General features: G+C 39.4%; 1 protein-coding gene across 1 annotated transcript in view; it reads right to left on the reverse strand.

Annotated features, from left to right (window-relative positions):
• The window catches only part of LOC126215196 (putative GTP-binding protein 6), a 48,788-nt gene extending 39,998 nt beyond the window's left edge, over nt 1-8,790 (reverse strand). The window contains exon 1 of the mRNA XM_049941862.1: nt 8,044-8,790. Within this exon, the coding sequence (XP_049797819.1) occupies nt 8,044-8,754 (711 nt within the window). The 5' untranslated portion in view covers nt 8,755-8,790. The remainder of the gene's footprint in view (nt 1-8,043) is intronic.
• Nucleotides 8,791-19,298: the final 10,508 nt, after the last annotated feature.

Raw genomic sequence — 19,298 nt, forward strand, 5'->3', positions numbered from 1 at the left:
CAAATGTTCGCTGGTGTTCTCAGCAGTGATCTTCGATGGTGCGCGTTGTCTGTCCACTATGTGTTGCCACAATTGCATGAAATCTGGTACACCCCAGCCTTCCATTAGCCAAAATAATCTTTTACACTGCCCAATAATGCAAATGTTCTATTGAGCAGACACAATGTCCAGTGCGGCCCCTCGGGAGAAGGGTCGCAGTTGCGGGGGAGCAGGGGAAACATGTCAGCCACTTGTCCCCAGGAAGTCTGTTTACCGGAGCACCTGATGGCGGTGATATGCCTGATCACGAAAATATTGTGCTCACTGAATATTATTAACCTGCAGCACACCCGCAGACTGCTCGATCAACATCATTATTAGCTGTTTACATGGTATCAAAATCTACTGGTTTCTTAGTTGACCAGTGTTAATCATAATGGGACAACTCTGTGGAAGGCAAAAACAAGGAAGGAAGATTAGAGACACCCTTCGGGGAAGATCCATAATTGTTGCTAAAATTTTTCATGCTGAATAAATCAGCTCCAGTTGACAATTCCTTTATTTGAATAAAATCTTACACCTGACCCGGGTATCAAGATGAAAATCCCATGTTCAGGTACTACAAAAATATAAGGGAAACTAAGAGGAATACCGTGGACTGGGTGGTTCTTTTAGGTTAGAAGGCCTCGGGAAAGTATGGGGTGAGCTGCAATCTCAAAGGGTGCATGGCAAATACAGGACGTGCTTGGATCAAGGAACAGTCGGAATTGTAGTTGTAAATTGTTGTAGTTGTGCTGGGAAAGTCCCTGAGCTTCAAGCGCTAATAGAAAGCACAGAAGCTGAAATCGTTATAGGTACCGAAAGCTGGCTAAAGCCTGAAACAAGTTCTGCAGAAATTTTTACAAAGTCTCAGACGGTGTTCAGGAAAGACAGATTAGGCAGCATTGGTGGTGGAGTGTTTGTGTCTGTCAGTAGTGGTTTATCTTGTATTGAAGTCTAAGTAGATACTCCGTGCGAATTGGTATGGGTGGAGGTTATACTTAACAGCTGAACTAAGTTAATAATTGGCTCCTTCTACCGACCCCCCCCCCCCCGAACTCTGATGATATAGTTGCTGAACAGTTCAGAGAAAATTTGAGTCTCGTAGCAAATAAATACCCCACTCATATGGTTATAGTTGGTGGGGACTTCAACCTTCCCTCGATATGTTGGCAAAAATACTTATTCAAAACCGGTGGTAGGCAGAAAACATCTTCTGAGATTGTCCTAAATGCTTTCTCCGAAAATTATTTCGAGCAGTTAGTCCACGAACCCACGCGAATTGTAAATGGTTGAGAAAACACACTTGACCTCTTAGCCACACACAATCCAGAGCTGATAGGGAGCATCATGACTGATACAGGGATTAGTAATCACAAGGTGGTCGTCGCTAGGCTCAATACCGTTTCTTCCAATTCCACCAGAAACAAACACAAAATAATTTTATTTAAAAAAGTGGATAAAGTGTCACTAGAAGCCTTCCTAAGAGACAATCTCCATTCCTTCCGAACTGACGATGCAAATGTAGACGAAATGTGGCTCAAATTCAAAGAAATAGTAGCAACAGCAATTGAGAGATTCATACCTCATAAACTGGTAAAAGATGGAACTGATCCCCCATGGTACACAAAACAGGTCCGAACGCTGTTGCAGAGGCAACAGAAAAAGCATGCGAAGTTCAGAAGAACGCGAAATACTGAAGATTGGCTAAAATTTACAGACGCGCGAAATTTGGCACCGAATTCAATGCGAGATGCCTTTAATAGGTTCCACCACGAAACATTGTCTCGAAATTTGGTAGAAAATCCGAAGAAATTCTGGATGTATGTAAAGTACACAAGTGGCAAGACGCAGTCAATACCTGCACTGGGCAGTGCCGATGGCACTGTTACCGACGACTGTGCCGCTAAAGCGGAGTTATTGAACGCAGTTTTCCGAAATTCCTTCACCAGGGAAGACGAATGGAATATTCCAGAATTTGAAACATGAACAGCTGCTAGCGTGAGTTTCTTAGAAGTAGATACCTTAGGGGTTGCAAAGCAACTCAAATCGCTTGATACGGGCAAGTGTTCAGGTCCAGATTGTATACCGATTAGGTTCCTTTCAGATTATGCTGATACAATAGCTCCCTACTTAGCAATCACATACAACCGCTCACTCACCAATAGATCTGTAGCTACAAATTGGAAAATTCCGCAGGTCGCACCAGTGTTTAAGAAGGGTAGTGTAGGAGTAATCCATCGAACTACAGACCTATATCATTGACGTTGGCTTGCAGTAGGGTTTTGGAGCATATACTGTATTCAAACATTATGAATCACCTCGAAGGGAACGATCTATTGATATGTAATCAGCATGGTTTCAGAAAACATCGTTCTTGTGCAACGCAGCTAGCTCTTTATTCGCATGAAGTAATGCCTGCTATTGACAGGGGATCTCAAGTTGATTCCGTATTTCTAGATTTCGCGAAAGCTTTTGACACCGTTCCTCACAAGCGACTTCCAATCAAGCTGCGGGCCTACGGGGTATCGTCTCAGTTGTGCGACTTGATTCGTGATTTCCTGTCGGGAAGGTCGCAGTTGGTAGTAATAGACAGCAAATCATCGAGTAAAACTGAAGTGATATCATGTGTTACCCAGGGAAGCGTCCTGGGACCTCTGCTGTTCCTGATCTACACTCCTGGAAATGGAAAAAAGAACACATTGACACCGGTGTGTCAGACCCACCATACTTGCTCCGGACACTGCGAGAGGGCTGTACAAGCAATGATCACACGCACGGCACAGCGGACACACCAGGAACCGCAGTGTTGGCCGTCGAATGGAGCTAGCTGCGCAGCATTTGTGCACTGCCGCCGTCAGTGTCAGCCAGTTTGCCGTGGCATACGGAGCTCCATCGCAGTCTTTAACACTGGTAGCATGCCGCGACAGCGTGGACGTGAACCGTATGTGCAGTTAACGGACTTTGAGCGACGGCGTATAGTGGGCATGAGGGAGGCCGGGTGGACGTACCGCCGAATTGCTCAACACGTGGGGCGTGAGGTCTCCACAGTACATCGATGTTGTCGCCAGTGGTCGGCGGAAGGTGCACGTGCCCGTCGACCTGGCACCGGACCACAGCGACGCACGGATGCACGCCAAGACCATAGGATCCTACGCAGTGCCGTAGGGGACCGCACCGCCACTTCCCAGCAAATTAGGGACACTGTTGCTCCTGGGGTATCGGCGAGGACCATTCGCAACCGTCTCCATGAAGCTGGGCGACGGTCCCGCACACCGTTAGGCCGTCTTCCGCTCACGCCCCAACATCGTGCAGCCCGCCTCCAGTAGTGTCGCAACAGGCGTGAATGGAGGGACGAATGGAGACGTGTCGTCTTCAGCGATGAGAGTCGCTTCTGCCTTGGTGCCAATGATGGTCGTATGCGTGTTTGGCGCCGTGCAGGTGAGCGCCACAATCAGGACTGCATACGACCGAGGCACACAGGGCCAACACCCGGCATCATGGTGTGGGGAGCGATCTCCTACACTGGCCGTACACCACTGGTGATCGTCGAGGGGACACTGAATAGTGCACGGTACATCCAAACCGTCATCGAACCCATCGTTCTACCATTCCTAGACCGGCAAGGGAACTTGCTGTTCCAACAGGACAATGCACGTCCGCATGTATCCCGTGCCACCCAACGTGCTCTAGAAGGTGTAAGTCAACTACCCTGGCCAGCAAGATCTCCGGATCTGTCCCCCATTGAGCATGTTTGGGACTGGATGAAGCGTCGTCTCACGCGGTCTGCACATCCAGCACGAACGCTGGTCCTACTGAGGCGCCAGGTGGAAATGGCATGGCAAGCCGTTCCACAGGACTACATCCAGCATCTCTACGATCGCCTCCATGGGAGAATAGCAGCCTGCATTGCTGCGAAAGGTGGATATACACTGTACTAGTGCCGACATTGTGCATGCTCTGTTGCCTGTGTCTATGTGCCTGTGGTTCTGTCAGTGTGATCATGTGATGTATCTGACCCCACGAATGTGTCAATAAAGTTTCCCCTTCCTGGGACAATGAATTCACGGTGTTCTTATTTCAATTTCCAGGAGTGTATATAAATGACCTGGGTGACAATCTGAGCAGTTCTCTTAGGTTGTTCGCAGATGATGCTGTAATTTACCGTCTAGTAAGGTCATCCGAAGACCAGTATGAGTTGCAAAGCGATTTAGAAAAGATTGCTGCATGGTGTGGCAGGTGACGCTAAATAACGAAAAGTATGAGGTGATCCACACGAGTTCCAAAAGAAAACTGTAGGAATTCGATTACTCGATAAATAGTACAATTCTCAAGGCTGTCAATTCAACTAAGTACCTGGGTGTTAAAATTACGAACAACTTCAGTTGGAAAGACCACATAGATAATATTGTGGGGAAGGCGAGCCAAAGGTTGCGTTTCATTGGCAGGACACTTAGAAGATGCAACAAGTCCACTAAAGAGACAGCTTACACTACACTTGTTCGTCCTCTGTTAGAATATTGCTGTGCGGTTTGGGATCCTTACCAGGTGGGTTTGACGGAGGACATCAAAAGGGTGCAAAAAAAGGGCAGCTTGTTTTGTATTATCACGTAATAGGGGAGAGAGTGTGGCAGATATGATACGTGAGTTGGGATGGAAGTCATTAAAGCAAAGACGTTTTTCGTCACGGCGAGATCTATTTACGAAATTTCAGTCACCAACTTTCTCTTCCGAATGCGAAAATATTTTGTTGAGCCCAACCTACATAGGTAGGAATGATCACCAAAACAAAATAAGAGAGATCAGAGCTCGAACAGAAAGGTTTAGGTGTTCGTTTTTCCCGTGCACTGTTCGGGAGTGGAATGGTAGAGAGATAGTATGATTGTGGTTCGACGAACCCTCTGCCAAGCACTTAAATGTGAATTGCAGAGTAATCATGTAGATGTAGATATAATTAACTCACATTAAGAGGATACACACAAATGTGAATATCAGGTCACATCTTTATTGCATAGGGAAAATTGTACCAGTCATATAACAAATCCAGCAAAATTATCAAATAGCATGTGAGATCCCATGTGGGTAAGGCATGAAGAAGTTCTCAGAGTCAACCAGTACCACATCACGTAAATTGGGTCTAAAAACAATCTGTATGTATCAACAAATAAATACTGACTGTCAGCCTAATGTAACTTAGGAACCAACTGTGGATGACCAGAAGGCATAAATGCCATTGAATGCCAATTTGTGGATCTCAAAATTGGCTAACCATATAAGTGCCCAGCCTGCCAAATGTTGTGGATATCCAGCATGACTGTGGAACAGACTGCCATGCGAACCGCAGTAAGACACCTCAGTATACGTGTCAGAGTAGCCACTGCCAGAACTAAGACTGAGGTCATGAGGGACAACCAAAGAAACCAAAGCTAACAACATTGCCGCAGCCCCACGTTTTCTCCCAAATGTGATCACCTATTAATAATGCTAAAACTACATTACTGTATGAATGGCATTAACTGAGACAGGACTCATATAGGGCAAACTATAAAAGAAAGTAAAACTGAAGCAGATTTATTCATCATGAAAAAGTCAGATTAGAGATTAATGTCTCATCAACAATGAGGTCATTAGGGATGGAGAGCAAGCTCAGATCTGGAAAGTACATCGCTTGTAGCCTTAGAAATGGTCATAAGAGATGAATCACCAACTCAGATTAGGGACACAAACTGCTCATGTCCTTTGGAAAGGAATCATTCCCATATTTGCATTATTCAATTTAGAGAACCAAGGAGAACCTAAATCTTGACAGCTAGGCAGTATTAGCCTACAAAAGAAGTGCACAACTGCATCTACATAGTAATAGGTAATGTAGACTTCTTTCACATCCTTTAAGTCCTTTCCTGGTATGTTTCAAAATTATCACAAACCATAACAGAAGCATGGAAAACCAACTTTAGGCCTAAACTCCACTCTAATTTTGGTGGACAAAATTTTTATCATTTCTTCTGTACCCAAATAAAGGGACTGACCCGTATGTTATGAAATCAGTAAATCACTACTCACTACAAGTACTGGCAGAAGACAGTCCAGTATGCCAGTACATTAATTTTGAACAAAATCAAAATTAATAACTGATCTTACTAATCAATTGTATGTCAAATGTTGAAGGACTAATCTGTAAACAATTCTAATGACAACCAACTGAATTATGCCCATCTCTCAACTGTGCATACACTTCAGAATCTGGTGTGAATCAACCTAGAATGCCAGATGCATAAAATCAACAGTGTAAATGATGTCAAGTAATTTCAACTTTCTTTCAAAGTATAAAATGTGTCAATTTTTCTACAAATCAACATTTTGTCTCAAGCATACTAACAATTCTCACAAACATTTCCATTTTATAAAATTTACATTACTTGTAACATCTGTTTAAGCAGACTGACATTCATTCACCCCATGGGAAGAAGTCAAAGCGCAGACCCTTGAACTACAAAAACAAGCTGAAAAAATAGGCCTCAAAATCTCTTTTGAAAAGACAAAGATAATGACAAACACAAAAAACCCAATGAAATGCATTAAGAGGGAAAACAAAAAACAGAGACTGTCAAAGAATTCAAGTATCTTGGAGAATGGATCAGCCTCAAGAAAAAGCAGTGGAATCCAGGCGAGGTGAAGTTGAACTGGCCTTCCAACTAACCAAAAACACATAAAAAAGGCCCCTCATGGAATGCAAAAATAAGACATTAGAATGGAGTAATCAAACCAGAGGTCCTGTATGCAGCTGAAACATTGTCCATCACCAACCATGGCCCAATTGAAAGGCTGGAGGTCAAAGAAAGGAACACACTAAGAAAAATCCACAACAACAAACTAATCACATTAAAAAATGAAGCCCTTTACCAAACTACAGAAAAACTCTCAGACATAATGATGAAAAAAAGAATTCTTTTTTACAGACACATCATCAGAATGAAATCAGACATGTTAACAAAAAAACTATTTCCACAAGACAGAAAAAAAACAACAAATCAGTTTAAGGAAACAGAAAAGCACTTACGAGAACTCCAAATCACAGAAAATGTACTCAGGGATTAAAAAACACTGAAAACGAGAAAGAGGGTTCTCAGTCAAAATTAAAACCAAACAACACTCCAAATCTCTGAAGAAGAAAGAAAAGCAAGATCAGAATGAATGAAATAATATACTGGGCTAATAGAAAGGCAAAGAATATTTTAAAACTGATTGCTCTAACGTACCAAAAGACATGATGAGACAAAAAATGAAGAAAAATAATACAAACACTCAAATCCCTGTAATGAAACCACAGACTTCATACACAGAAAAAGATGATCAACATAAAAAAGTACCAACATCAAACTAAAATAAACTTTTTGAGACTACTTCAGAAAAGAATTTTACATCAACACTAAGCTACAGTACTTTCCCCAGCCAGGACAAATATATTGTTTGCATATTCTTAAACTGTTTACATCATATAACTGATTTTAGGTTGTATAGTGTTTGTGCAACACATGCTGTACAATTAAATTATTTGACTGATCATTTGACATTACTGAAGATTTGACAGTGTCATTTATTTGTGGGAGGCAATGAAAACTTCGTAACTCCTTTTTGTTAAATTGTACAGGATAAGCAAAAATGGTTTCTTAAAAAACAATATAAAGTGATACAGATAAAGTTCCTACATATGTAACTGTATAGTAGAAGCCTAGTTATTGACAGATTGGATAAATCCATCACTTTCAAATCTCTCTTTCATAATGGAGTTACTGGTTACTAGCATTACAAGATTTTGCACTGCCTACCATCATTACACATATAGAATTTCAAATTTTCAAGACACCACAGGGAAAGCATTAAGACTACAGAGTTATTTACTGTTCAGTTAGGAAGCATCCATGTAACACTGTTCAAAACACAGCAATGATTTAAAGATACTTTCAGACCCTGTTTCTTGAAATCTGATTGGTAACATATGCCTATGTGTACTCTCATACTAACCTGGATAACAACTGTGTACCTATCAAAAACTGGAACGCCGAAGTGGTCTTCAAGTTCTTTGTGTTGAATGCCTTTCAATATGTTTGTACTGATGAAGACAGCAGTTATCTTCTTATCCTTCCGAATTCGTTGTTGCAGCCTCTCCAAATTTCCTTTTCCAAAAAAGGTTTTCTTATCGAAATTTTTCAACGAAATAATCTCTGTGTCCAGAACTGTCCATCTGCGTAGGGTTCTGACAAGTGCTACAGCCTCTTCCAACTGTAGTTCTGGAGTCGTAATTAATTTCTTCGATGGACCCCATTTAATATATGGTTGAATAACAAGTAGCTGGTGGCCCATTTCTGCTGTGCGCATAAATCTATTATATAATTCCAGATATTCTTCTTCGCTGGTATCATCCTCAGGATCTGAATCGAATGTGATTCTGTCACCCAGTCTATTCTTTGAAGAAAAATGTATCCCAGCAAATCTATTGCACGACGGTAATGCAACACCGAAAATCGCAAACCTCGATTCGAAAAAGGCCATAGGCCTACTACATTTATCATCCACACACCGTAAAGTTTCATTATGTTTATTAAAATAACATAAGGCACGATTCGAGTGAAAAACGTTTCTGGTGAGCATCCGTAAGCTGAAATTACCGAGAAGAAGGCGACTACCACAACCTGAGGCTGCACCCAGTGTTCGCTGCACCCAAGACACTGCCATTTTTTCTTTTGATCTTCATCCAATGTTTCAGAAACGATTTACAGTTCTGCAGCTTTCAGATACGTGTGTTTATCTTCGGCGGCCATCCAGGCCGCTTGGCAAGCTTTGGTCCTATCGCTCGTGACTTTGTAGGAGACGCCGGTGGCCAGTACGCTGGATACAAGTAATACAGCGTTTCTGCTATAGGGCAAACGTTTCTGTAGAAGCGTCTGGCCGATATATGAAGCCGAGAATGTCAATGCGAATCCAGCCAGCCCTGTTAGCAGCGCTCGTGACATACAGTCCAGATAGGACGAGAAACCTGGATGTTTATCCTTCTGCTGCTCTTTCAATTTCTTGATGTCGTTCATTGTGATGGTTCACACTCCACAAGCAATTCAAAGATACAAGTTGACATATTGAATCATAGCCGCCAACAGTGCGACGCTGATATTTTGACTGATAAATATGTAAACTTATGCGCAACTCCAAGATCAAATTAATTAAGCGACTACAATTTAACTCTCTTTAAGTCACTCAAAAAATCAATGAGAATGAAAATGAACCTTTAAACACAACTATAAATGCATCGTTACTTTGCCAACATTGGTCACTACGCCAGAGATCTTACAAACCAGCGACTTCCGCACTGCGTCAATATAGGCTGACAAAAAACAGTCACACTATTTTTCCCAGTTGTACTTGTGGGTCGCTAGACCAAACGAGTAACCGTTCTTAAATTTTCGCTTTTACTTTTGATGAATAACATTACACACGGTGTAACAAAAATGTGTGGCATGAATTGCACGACACATTCCTTACACATTGTCGAAGACATTGTGTAATATGAACATGAGTGTGGAAATGCTTTGTTTCCATGTTAGAACTCATTTCCTCCAACTAGTTAATAATGGGAAACACACACACGAACAGAGCGGACCAGCGTACCATATACAACTTTTTCTCACAGGAGATGTTCAATATGCCCTCCGTGGGCATTGATACCTGCATCAACAAGGCACCGTAGTGAATCCCGGATGCACTGACGTATCCCTGGAATACTGCGTATGGTTTCACACTTCACGGCCTTCCATAATACGGATACGGAGACATTGTGCGTCTTGTACTGAGGTTCCATTCACAAGAACTTTCAAATGCCCCCACAAATAAAATCCAGTGGGTTTAGGTCCGAAGAGCGTGGAGGTCAGGCAGTTGGTCCATCTCTGCCCATTAATCCGTCACAGAATCTGTTATTTAGAAGCCGATAAACATTAACACTGAAATGAGGAGGTGCTCCATCGCGCATGAAGTATAATACATGTTCTGTCACACACCTAAAGGCATACCTATTAACCGATCACGTAGAAAATTCTCTGCAAATTTACAATAACTTTGTCCATTGAGCCTTGGTCGAAGAACTTACTTATGGGAAGATTGACAAATGGTTTCTAGCAGTTGTTGTGCTCTTTCACGAACATAAGCTGATAATATCTTATATGTGACAGGGAGTAGAGAAATTCCTCTGTAATTATTCACACTATGTTTGTCCCATTTTTAATGTAATGGATGTATTAAGACACACTTCCAATCTTCTGGGATCCATATATTTTGAGTAATTCTTACTAGCTCCTTTCTTGAATTAGGCCCCAGACTATTGAGAAATTTTGCTACAATTCCGTACTCCCCAAAGGCTTTGTTATTTTTGAGTTTCTTTATGTGTTTGATAATTTCTTCTTGGCGGTGTAGAATCTTTTTGTTGCGGGGATTTGGTGTTGGATATTGGGAGGGTTTCTGTTAGTTCTGGACAGTTTAGTAGTTTTTCAAAATATTCGGATAGTACTTCACAATTTTCTTCATCGCTTAGTGCTAAATTTCCATCTGGTTTTCGGCAGCAAGCATTTTGAGGGTTACACCCAGTGCTGTTTTTCTGGGGGAACGCTGGGGGATGCGTACCCCTAAACTTTTTCGTCGACAAAGTAATTTTTTTACGATGTTGATTACTTGGAAGAGTGCCAAAGATTTATTTCACGGACGTAAATTTTTTTATTTCATTTTTTCGTGTTTGTAATTGCAATACGATTGATACGAGTTTTTGGTGGGTAAAACGATGTCATGTTTCAAGCATTTCGAAGCTGCAGCAACTGTTCTCAACAACTGATTCGCTGGCAGCCAGTTCGACAAGCATGTAGTGCCCTTGCCTGCTAATAGTGGGCGATGGTAGTGCTAAACGGATATGCATGTGCTCAAACGCCGAGCTACCGATAGATGTCTCTATGGTCCCACTACCATGATGGTGTTGATGACGTTATGACTAAAAGCAGACAGTTGGTATGCCATGCTTCAGTTACAAGTAATTTTCGCTGCATTATATCCAATGTCGGAGTACCCTCAAACTTTTTTTTTTTAGAAATAAAGCACTGGTTATACCCTTTAATTTGGTTGCAAAGGTCTTTACAATGTATGTTTAATATTGTATATGTAGAAGTAAATCATGTTAACAACAAACACTGGCAACATTAATGTAAAAATAAAAGAGAATATTTTTAAAATAAGACCTGAATTTTTTTTTAAAAAAAATGAAAAAAGTAACTTTACTCAAGTTCCAAGTGAGTAACTTCCATCTTACACTACATATGCTACTGGCAGCCTCAAAAGAACTCAAAGTTTCCTGACAAACTACAACTATACCAACTTCTAAAGCTATTGCTGCCACACTATACATTCTATATCGCCCACACCGGTATGTGTGTGACTCATCAGTCCTCGAGTCTATATATACTGTGTACCCATGTGGGAGGCCATAGCATTCTTCCATTTCTTTTTATTTTGTTTTTCTTATCAAATCATCCTGTGAAACAATAGGGGTTCGATCAGAATAAATATTACTCCACATAACAAAAATCATGACAATCATTATCCAAAGGATCATTATCCCTTGCATTGTACTCCTTTGGATAATAATTGTTATGGGTTTTTGCTATGTGGAGTAATATTCTCAATGGATACCTTACCACTTCACAAGACAATTTGAGAATGGGTTACGGATAAAAACCTGAAACCAGTCATCATCAAGTAATAAAAACAGCTTCTTTAGCAACTTGAGCTGTTAGTCATAATGAAGTTGCAAGTTACTTTCCATTGTGAAAGTGAAACAAAGATTAAATTTCATTAAAAACTTGAGCATTGTGTTTTTGTAAATAAAATAATAATTTAAGTGCACAGCCCATTTTATGGTGATGAAATTCCTTTTTACAGGCATCATAACTGAATATATGCCCACCAGTGATTGTAATGGTAAGTCAAAATAATGACTGAATTGCATATTTCTCATTGTCTAAATTGTTCTCAGAAGGGGAAAACGTGTTAAGGAGGCAAATAAAGGCTGTGCTTGGCGATAATTGTAAGTTTTTTCATTATAGTGGGAATGCGTGCAGAAGCTTGATCATTAATTTTATACCATGTTGTTTGTTCCAAAGACTAATAAGCCTCATTACAGTGCTGACATTATGAAAATCATATGTTTTGGTAATGAAATGATTGGCAAGGTATCTGCCATTTGTTCTGTGAAATATAATAGCTAATAGTTCAACTTATATCACAACAATCAGCAGTTTGGCCAGAATGGCATCCATTCTTAACAAAATTTTGGTTCAATAAATTAGATAACCAACTGTCTGATTATGAGCATTCCTCTACAAAAGCACAGTGTATCCAAATAGATACTCAGAAGTGACTGCAAATTCAGTGAATGTAAATAGAGAGGGTTTTAACAATGAAAGTATTGTTTTAGTCTCCCTAAAATGGCAGAAGGTCACACTCTCAGGTTCACACAATAACTATTCTCAGGATAGATAATGCCAACTCCCTTTATTCTATCCACCTAGTATTTACTAAAGACTCTGAGAATCAAGTTGATGTGATAAATGTAGCTGTTTAGTAAATACATAAGAAATGTATTCCTCTCTGACAAAGGAAGGCTTTCCAAGCCGCCACTAGAAAAAAGTGTATGTTGCACAGCTTGCATTAATTATTTAAGGGGCATCATGTTCTGCTAATGGCAATCAGTTTATATCTCATAGGGTATGTGCATCTTCTGGAACATCAGTTGACAGAATCAAAAGAATTCAGCAATATATGAGGGTGTAGTATGTCTGTAAGCTAACATATTTATGTACATTGTAGAACACTTCTCAACAAGAAATTATTTTAAATCTGCTCTAAAATCAATTTTAACTCTGTTCTAAAAGTAATTTTGTACTCCAACCAATTAAGCTGGTCGTGTGTTACAATGACACCAAAGTGTGGCATTCACGTTTTTGAGTAAGAGTTTTTCTCACTTGCTGTATATGGAGGGATGCATAGTTGTGAGTATTGTAACTGTGATAATCAGGGTTTGTCTGCAGGTCAGCAAGTCTAGCTGTTGTCATCAACACATGTTTGAAGAGAGGGGAATCAATTATCTGGACCTCAGTCATAAGGATTTGCGATTATCCGGTCTGTAAACTATAAACAAATATCTTCATAGTTAAGTCTGTGCACGTACGGACATGTCGCGCTGGACTACCCACGCATGCCCCACACTATCTCTGGCAAGTTTTATTATTGTTTCAGTTAAACAGTGTGCATTTCATTATTGTTTGAATTAAGACAGTTACCAATCGCTGTGTCGTGTCACACCTGTGCTTAAGAGGTGTTATCACTCAAAGATAAAATAAACATTATTGACTCATTTAAAAAAGGAGAAACTGGTCATAAGTTAGCCGATAAGCACAGTCTAGGTATTTCTACGATAAGAGAGCATTTGGAAGAAGCTTTGTATTGTTGGGTTTTACAAAAATGATCAGCTGGCCAACCAATATCTGGTCAGTTGCTAAGACATCATGGTTACATTAAAAAATATGTGGCAAATAACAGGTGGCTCTACATATTAAAATCTTATCATGGAATTTGCTAACTTAAAATACAAGGTGAAAAAATGTCAGCTGACGTGCAAGTAGATGCAGCAAATTCTTTTAATGATGATTTTTAAAAAGAACTGGATGAATATGACTATGGCTTAGACTTTTTTCACAATACTGATGAATTGGAAATCATTATTATAAAAATCTTTAGCTTTGTGGCAAGAGTGTTCAGATCCAGGACATAAAACTAATATAGAGCGAGTATCAATATTAGTTTGCACAAATGCTACTGAGACCCATGAAATCCCATTGCTCCTAAGTGGATAATCAAAACCCACAAATGCTTCAAAAATTTCAGGATTTCTCAAATTTACAAAAAGGCACATGGATAAACACCAAAATATTCACTGACTGATGTGAATTACTTTTATCAATGAAGTAAAAAAAGAAAATCAAATGAAACTGGTAAACATTGAATGGTCTTACTTTTACTGGATAATGCATCAACCCATCCTTCTGCTGAACTGTTGGAGACAGCAAATGGAATGTTTCCAGTAAAATTTTGCCTTTTAATGTGTCATCCTTGCAAGAACCAATAGATCAAGGTGTTATTGAAAGACTTAATAGACAACTTTTTCATACATGGGTAAGTCAATTATTATCCGCAAAGTAGTTATAAAATTTTATTGTAATCAAATAGGAAACTTACAAGAACATCATTTTTCGACATAGTCACCTTGCGTTTTAACGTACTTGGTTCATCATTGCACAAGCTTCCTGTTGCCCTCATAAAAGAAGGTTCTTGGTTGAGCTGCGAGCCAGGAATGCGTCGCTTCTTTCAGTGCTTCGTCCGAGGCAAATTGACGGCCCATTAATGGCTGTTTGAGTGGAACAAACAAGTCATAGTCAGAAGTGGCAAGATTGGGACTATACGGAGGATGATTAAGTACTTCAAATTTGAGTTTCTGGAGCGTTTCAGCAATGTGGGCAGCAGTATACAGATGGGCATTGTCGTGCAACAACACAACACCTTTCGACAGCAATTCTCAACATTTGCTTTGAATTGCAGGCTTTAGCGTGGCAGTAAGCATCTCACTGTAATGTACATTGTTTACTGTTGTGCCCCTTTCCCCATAATGTTCCAGTACGTTAACCTTGTGCATCCTAAAAAACCGTAAGCATCAGTTTTCCTGCGGATGGTTGGGTCTTGAACTTTATCTTGCATGGTGAATTTGGATGTTTCCATTCCATACTCTGCTGTTTACTCTCTGGCTAATAATGATGGATCCATGTTTTTTCACCAGTAATGATCCTGTCTAAGAAGTTGTCCCCTTCATTACCATAGCGATCCAAATGTTTTTTGCAGGTGTCTAAGCACGTTTGTTTATGCAACTGTGTGAGTTCTTTTGGGACCCATCTTACACAAAATTTATGAAACCCAGGTCTGTTGTGGATGATTTCATAGGCAAAACCGTGAATAATTCGCAGACGATGTGTCACTTCATCAGAAGTTAATCATCTGTCTAAGAGAATCATTTCATGTGAACGCTTGATGCTTTCTTCATTTGTGGCGGTAAATGATTGTTCGGCTCCTTCATTGTGCATAACACTTGTGCAACCATTTCAGAATTTTTTCAATCTATTCCACTGTGGCAAAACACTGTACAAAAAACTGTACCGAAAGTCTTCAATGATCTTTGGCCCATGATATGCCTTCCGATCACAAAAAACGGATCGCTGAATGTTGCTCTTCTTTGGTGCAAATAGACAGTGGAGCAGCCATGATTAACGGCAGTGATAATGAGACTAACCTAGCAGCTTGAAAATTGCAAAGATATAACAACAAATAACCAAAGCATGCGTCATCAATGTAAAATGACAGTACTGCCGAACTAAACAAAAATATAACTAAATTGCAGATAATAACGTGCAGGAATAAACAAACATGTGACCATTCATGCTGCTCTTCTCTGTATATGTTCAATATCTACCAACAGTTCTATTTGGTTCCACACGCTTGAGTAATATTCTAGAACCGAGATTTGTAGACAATCTCCTTTGTAGACTGATTGCACTTCCCCAGTATTCAACCGATAAACCAAAGTCTACAACCTGCTTTACTCACAGCTGAAACTATGTGATCATCCCATTTCATTTTCCTACAAAGTCTTACATCCAGGTATTTGCATGAGCTGGCCAGTTCCAACAGTGACTCACTGATATTACACATGAGTGGTTACCTTGATCCAAAACTTTCAGTATATCATGTGAGAAAAGTGCAAGTTGGGTTTCATACAATCAATGTTTTTGAAATCCATGCTGGTTGGCATTGAGAAGGTCATTTTATTCAAGATCCCCTCATTATGTTTGAACTCAGACTAGAACAGTTTCTACAACAAATTGATGTCAAGGATATTGGGAAGTAGTTTTATGGATCATTTCTACTACCCTTCCTGTAGACAGGTGTGACCTGTGGCTTTTTCCAAGACCTGGGCATGGTTCTTTGTTCAAGGGATCTACAATATATTATAGTTAGAAGAGGAGCTAACTCAGCCGTAAATTCAGTATAGAATTTGCCAGGGATTCCATTGGGGCCTGGAGCTTTGTTTAATTTTAACTATTTCAACTGTTTTCCAACACCACTGACAATAATACTTATTTCATTCATCTTTTCTGTGGTATGAGGATTAAATTGGATGCAATTGGTGTTGGACTGAAACAGACCAACAAATATGAGGCGACCTTATGCTACAAGACAATCTGTTACCACAAACTTTATTTGGAATTCACAGTTGTATGCTTCACCTACTCACAAACAAATTGTCACTTATTAAAGTAATCTAGACTTCAAGCTATGCTACAGATTGGTCTGTCATCCAAGCAACCACAACCAAATTGACTTATTTCATCCCAACACCTGTTTTGCTGTACTCATTTTGGGGACTCATAATATTTTCATATCAACCATGAAAGACTAATATTGACAGTATCATCTAAATCATACTCTGGATTATAACTTTTAGGAAACTTTTAGGAAAAAGTCTGCATGAAAAAGGTTATGATTGTTTCATATATAGTACACAAAAGAGAACAGAAAAGAAAACTATATGCTATATATATATATATATATATATATATATATATATATATATATATATATATATATATATATATATATGTTCAGGGCCATATCAAAGCGAGTGGAGCAATTCCACCTTTATTTATTTAGTTATTCTTTACCCATAGATTCTAGCTGATAATTTTCAGCTAAGAGAACGGGGTGTGTCATACAATTTCGTAGGCAGACCATCACCCACCAGTGTATACTGTATATACATTTCTCTGTGAGGCATACATTTAAGCAATTTCTGAAAATTTTTATTCATTTTATTTTTTTAATTGAGTACGGAAGCTTGTTAAAAATCCTTGTGTCTATTTCATCTGGAACACTCAGTATCATTTTGAGATTTCACTGTCTTGTGTAATAATTTTCACTTCCTGTTGTTGCACTGACATGTATGCCTTTATTAAGGAGGCATCTATCACTTGCCCTTACTGACATAATATTCTGATATAGGCCTACTTTCAGAGAGCACACAGTCATGTTATACTGTACAAATGCTTGTCTATAGCACTGTCTGGGTGATATAGTTGCTATGCACCTCACTGCTCTACTCTAAATTACAAATATTCCTTTTTAAGTACAGTACCAATTATACACCCTTCCTACATGTGAATTGAGTAGGACAGATGTTGGAACGTGAGTCCATATAACATTTTCCTGAGATATTTTCCATCCACAACTTTCACTGTTTTGTGTGCGAGGAAAATCTTGCTTTATTAGGTTTGAAACTTCTGTGTCAGTTGCTGAGGTGAATGCAGTGATATGATTTACATGTGGGAGTTTTGGAATTGTACTTACTTCAATCTGATTTACTCTGTGTTATCAATTCATCTGTTACAGTTACAAAATATCTGTTGGAGGTGTTTGATATTACTAGGGGAGCTGCATCACTTTCACTATCTTTTAACAGGCAGATGTCCTCTGTCCATTCCCTTTACTTTCCTATTTCTTCATCATAAGTCTTTTAACAAACTCTCTCCTTTATACACAATGATCTCAATGAAAAATACTGTTGTTTTGCTGAGAAAACTGGAATACTCTTTGTTTTTCATTTTGTACTGAGTATCACTTGCCTCATTCTTTTTTCACTTAGAGGTGTCATAAAATACTTTCATCTTATTTCTTGCACCGAGTGCCTCTCCTGCCATCCAAATTATCTTATTTTCATGTTAGTTTACTAGCCTTTTGTTGACAGGACATGTAACATTATAATAATAATTAAATAAAGAAAAAAAGCTTGTCCCATCTGGTATTTGCATAATTGTCTGCGTATACTGAATCCCATTTTTCTGCAATTAACATCTTCTCTAATAGAATTACATTTTGAGAGTTAGCCTGCCATTTTTGCACCCGTTCTTTTTTCTTCTCACTTCCTTTGCTTCCTTTAGATTTTATATCTACATCCATACTCTGCAAACCACTGTGAAGCACATGGCAGAGGGCACACCACATTGTACCAGTTATTAGGGCATTTTCCCATTCCATTCATGTATGGAATGCAGGAAGAATAATTATTTAAATGTATCTGTGCATGCTGTAATAATTTGATCTTGTCTTCATAGGATATTCCTAGTGTCATTATTTAATGCCAGTTCTTGAAACTTTGTTAGTGGACCTTCCCACGATAGTTTATGTCTATTTTCAACAGTCTTCCAGTTCAGTTTCTTTAGTATCTCTGTGACTCTTCCACAGATCAAACAAACCTGTGACCATTCACGCTATCCTTCTTTGTATACATTCACATCACCTGATAGTCCTATTTGGTATGGGTCCCACACACTTGAGCAATATTCTAGGATGGGTCAGATGAGTGATTCATAAGCCATCTCTTTTGTAGACAGATCGCCATTCCCCAGTATTCTACCAATAAACCGAAGTCTACTGCAACTGAGTGATCATTCCATTTCATATCCCTACAAAGTGCTACACTCACAGATTTGTATCAGTTTACAGTAAGCTGGTCCAAATGAATGCAGTACTTGAGCAGAGATGAAGAGGCTTGCATGGAATAGTCTAATGTGGATAGCTGCATAAAACTAGTCTGCAGACTGAAGACCACAACAGCAACATTGACAGTAAGTATTTTACTACATCTGAAGCACAGTTCAGTTTGGTAATATTATTGAAGCTCGTTTTTGATACTGTTATACAGCTTGATGGCAATTCACGAGTGTGTACACATCATCACTGCAGGTGACAGTACTTTCCTTGTATTAGATCTACAGGATCAGATATACTTTTACTTCAAGTACCTCAATACAGTTCTTCATAGTATTTAATTTACTTAGCAACAAAACTTAGAACACTGGCAGAAGTATTGCAACATTTCTCATAAATGTGATAACACACACCATTGTACTGGAAGTTTGACAAGCATGTACGAGGGAGGTTTGATATCTCCAGTAAGAAAGCAAGAGAAAAAAATGTTTGTTTCATGAACAACTCACCTTGCTTCTTAACATAGTCTCCTTTGAGGAATATGCACTTGCTCCAGCAATCCTCCTGCTTTTTCATCCCATCGGAAAAATAGGTTCTGTCAA

Source organism: Schistocerca nitens, chromosome 12 (assembly GCF_023898315.1).
Source record: "Schistocerca nitens isolate TAMUIC-IGC-003100 chromosome 12, iqSchNite1.1, whole genome shotgun sequence".
Classification (NCBI taxonomy): Eukaryota; Metazoa; Arthropoda; class Insecta; order Orthoptera; family Acrididae; genus Schistocerca; species Schistocerca nitens.